At 36.8% G+C, this 4,287-nt stretch overlaps 1 protein-coding gene across 1 annotated transcript in view; it reads right to left on the bottom strand.

Moving 5' to 3' along the window:
• Positions 1–3,315, bottom strand: part of fam114a1 (family with sequence similarity 114 member A1) — a 10,093-nt gene extending 6,778 nt beyond the window's left edge. The window contains 2 exon segments of the mRNA XM_035659733.1: positions 1,211–1,543; positions 3,245–3,315. Coding sequence (XP_035515626.1) covers positions 1,211–1,537 — 327 coding nt within the window. The 5' untranslated portion in view covers positions 1,538–1,543; positions 3,245–3,315.
• Between the last annotated feature and the right edge of the window lie 972 nt (positions 3,316–4,287).

Below are 4,287 nucleotides of genomic sequence, written 5' to 3'. Positions count from 1 at the left end.
ACACATAAACACACATATACACACGTTACAGTAATAGTTAGAAAACATTGCTTTTGTCTGCATTATTTTTTTAGAAATACTAGACATACAGCAGGATCTGCTGATCCAGACAAAGCTAATCTTTACAAGCCTCAAAGGCAAACTATTTTCATTATTAGACAGTCACAGTTCCCCAAAGCCCCGAGTGAAATCTGGTTTATTTGTATCCACAGTCTAAAATCTAAAGATACTAAACTCTTACACAAAGAAAAGCACCAAACTGAAAACTGAGAAGCACATTTAAAAACAGCAAGTGCTGATGTTAGTATCATAACTTAGTTGCTGATAAATATTCTGCCGACTGATCAACCCTAAAGTCATATGTGAATTAAGTTAATTAAGCTCAGGTGAATATGGGCCAGTAGTGGAAGAACTGCTTATGAAACTACAACTTAATACTGGTGTCTCTGTATGAACTACATAAACAAAGACCATCAGTGAGAAGATGTAAGGCTATTTTTACATTATTCTTAACGCCTGCCACTAGGTTGGTTTTGGTCGAATTCCCCTTGAAATCAATGAAATGAGGTGGAGGGAACACTACAGACTCATTGCAACAAAGAATTAAACTTCCTTGCTGCTGCTTTAAGTAAAAGTATTAGCATCAAAATACACTAAAAGTACAAAAAGTAAATCATTACACAGAATGGACCTTTTCAGAATAATTAATATTACACACTTGGATTATGATATATAATATATTAATGAATTAATATGTACATTACTTTAATGTTGCAGCTGGTAACAGTAGGGATTTTTTTTTACTTTTAATATATACTGCTTGTGAATTTTCCAAGGAATCAATAAAGTCGTATCTTTATCCATAATAATATAAATAGAAGTATAACAAAGCAGGAAATAGAAATACTTTTACAAGTACCTCAAAATTATACTCAGCTAAAGGCTGCACTGATAAAGGCTGATATATCGGTTGATATTAGCTTATTGCAGATAAATCTGTATCAATCAATATGTCGACTGAACTTAAACAAGAAACTGCAGCACAAAAAGACACATATATATATTTATACACAGTATATATGTATTAGAAACAGTGTCTCCATTAGTTTGTCATCCAGAGAGCGTTGGCAAGTATTGAACAGTATATAATAATCAGAATTCTAAACTCACAAATATCAATATCAATATTAATCACTAATCAGCTACACACCTCCACGTCCTCCTCTACAGCGTCTGGCTCCAGACTCACTGGTTGGTCACATTCGATCAGCTGACCGTCAGTGGGAGGCTCCGGTTGGTCAGTCGGACCCTCTGAAGTCTTGGTGGTGGTGGTGGGGTCCTCTGTGGTCTTCTCCTCGCTGGACTGCAGGAGGACGACACTCTCAGGGATCAAAGGAGGCTGCAGAGGGGCCGAGGGCGGTGCAAGGGCTTCTGGGACATCCTGGCAGGAGCCCTGGTCAGTATGAGGGGGCTGGGTAGGTGCAGGGGTGATGTCAGCAGAGGGGTCTGCGTCAGAGGGGGCAGCTGCTTGGGACATGGTGATCTGGAAGAGAAGAGATCCCTGATTTTAGATGAGAAAGTGTGCATACACTGCATAAACACAAACAACAATATAACAAACATTTAAACTTACAAGGTACAAACAGATGTTTTAATTTGGGGAATGTAATTAATGTCTATGTGGGGTTGTGGTGTCTCATGATTACAGTATTTTGTTTCTTAATAATTAACCTAAATGATCAAAATTTTACGTCTATAAACCAATTGAATAATCGACCTATCATTAGCTCTAATTTAAATATGTAAAATAATCACATGCTCAGACGGACACCTTCACATTAGCACAAAGTTCAGATCCTCAAGACATAAAGATCCATAGATCAATACAAAGCAAACATTTCTCCTTATTTTAACAGCCAGGTGATCATCATTGCAACATAACTACCGAATCACTTGACCACCACCGCCATCTATTTCTCTCCTTATCTTTACTTTTAAAATGTTGCACAAATTCAGCATTACAGACTATTTAAGAGTCAAAACATCAAATGTTTGAGGTCAAACTTTATGGTCGATACAGAACAGAAAACTAAACTGTTACAATCATTATTTTTTGCTTTGTATGGATGTAAGATTTACTTAATACTTTATATTTAGAGTATAATACAGTATAATAGACAATAAAAATAAATGGTTTTATAACTTTTCTAAAGGAAGTCATGTATAATTTCTGTAAAAGGTACATTTATTTTACTTTGTTGCTATTTGTATCATCTCTGAGGAAATAACCATCACAGATTAGCATTATTAGATAATAATGCTTCAAAAATACAAATTAAATGATGAACATTTACAGTTATGTTGCTCATAAAATTCCTGACACATTCCTATTTTTATTATTTTATTTTTTTGCATGCTATGTTAACTTTTGAGGCCAGAACAATATTCGTATTAGAAGTTGTGCACATTAAAAAATTTTGAAAATTGAGCCAAAAAAACCTTGTTTAACGCTTCACAAGGTTCAACACCACCACCCAGTGGTCGGTCGCTGTACGTGCATCCACATCACTGCTCTCATCCCAATGTGTTCAATCACTGTTAAGTTTGTTTAAGCCGGTTTCCTGGCAGCAAAATGTCATTTAGCACAATGTTATCTTCGATAAACTGTATGCAGCAGATGGTGAATAAACCGCTTCATAATATCAACATTTGCCCAGAATAAAAGACTACAGCCTGCCTAACAAGGCACAATGAGTATAAAACGCCAATATTTCCTTTTGATCTGAAGTATTAAGAATTTACATGTTGTACTTATTCCGTAAACTGTCTAAAGAGACTGTAGAAATCAAATTATAGCCTATAACACATCACTCAATCACAACAATCATTACAAAACATCAATACGAGCCTTGTCTGCGTATTTTTAAAAACATCGTCTGCTTCTTTAACACTGTTTAAACACATTATTACACTGTGACAACGCACACAAGGATGTGCAGCAAGCACTCAACAAAGACCTCTGTTGTGTTTGAAATACGAATACAACACAATTAGGCTATTATTCGCAGCTTTATGATCAACTTAACGAGCGACACAAACACATTTCCAACATTGCAGCACATTCATGAAACGCCAGCTTGCGGTTTCTGTCGCAGAGGTTTGTCTTTTCGGTTGTTGCAGGCAAAGGAAAGTTAGAAAAGCTCAAAGACAGTTCTGTTTTAGTGAAAGTGACAGTGCAGCTCACCCGTCTGGTGTCAGCCAGCAGCTCTTCTTCCGCCCCGCCACGTCGGCAGGCCGGTAGGTGACTGCACCGCGAAGAGTAACGACGCACAAGATCATTCACCGTCTCAAACGTACACGTCGTCTGTGAGTCAAATCGCATAGACACAACATTAAAGTAAAAGCTGATATCTACTAACAACTCAGCTTGGTAGTAAGCCACGGCACGAAGCAGCTCAGTTAAGACACTGATTTACAGTGTTTTAAAACTGTCCTAATGTCTTATAATAACACGTTTTCCCTGTTTGACTATTCATTTATTGTAACTATGGAGATTCATCCTAGAATGGCTTCTCTAACATGCATTGTTTCTACAATTTGAATGACACTATGGGTTAAAAATGCAACTGTTGCATAAGTAAGGTGCGTGTACATTAATATGTTTGGTTGAATCACGCAGCCAATCAATATGATAAGATATAATTAAAGTCTGTCAGAACAGTAATGCTGCTGTGGTAAACGAAGACGCAGACGTTCAGGAGTGAATCATCTCGCTTTGTTACGTACTTATGTTTGAATAGGAAGTACAGTTCATTTGTTATGAGTCGTTGCGCTTTGATACTAAAAGCTCAACAACAATATTTTTTTGTATATACATAGAAGCACAAACTAAAAAACACTCAATATTTCGGCGATCATTAAAGTTCTAATAATCTGTTGTTGAAAGCAGATCTCGCGGCGGCTCGTTGGTCTAGGGGTATGATTCTCGCTTAAGGTGGGCGAAGGTCTCCGGTTCCAAAATCCCGACGAGCCCACCTTTTTTTCTTGGATCATACAGCGATTGGATAATCATGGATAAGTCAAATAACTGCGTTATGATACGCAACTAGACTCCTACAATGCTAAACGTACATACACACACACAGAATAAGTCCTTTCTCCCTTTTATACTGTGAATATACTGTTATATTGTTCCGCTTCTATTTATGATTTATTTTCTTCTCTTGTTTATTTTGACCATTATGCCAACACAAAGCAAATTCTTTATATGTGAAAACCTACTTGGCA

Source organism: Morone saxatilis, unplaced genomic scaffold (genome assembly GCF_004916995.1).
Source record: "Morone saxatilis isolate NCDOM2014 unplaced genomic scaffold, NCSU_SB_2.0 Contig17, whole genome shotgun sequence".
NCBI lineage: Eukaryota > Metazoa > Chordata > Actinopteri > Moronidae > Morone > Morone saxatilis.
This window is presented reverse-complemented; position numbering and strand designations above follow the sequence as displayed.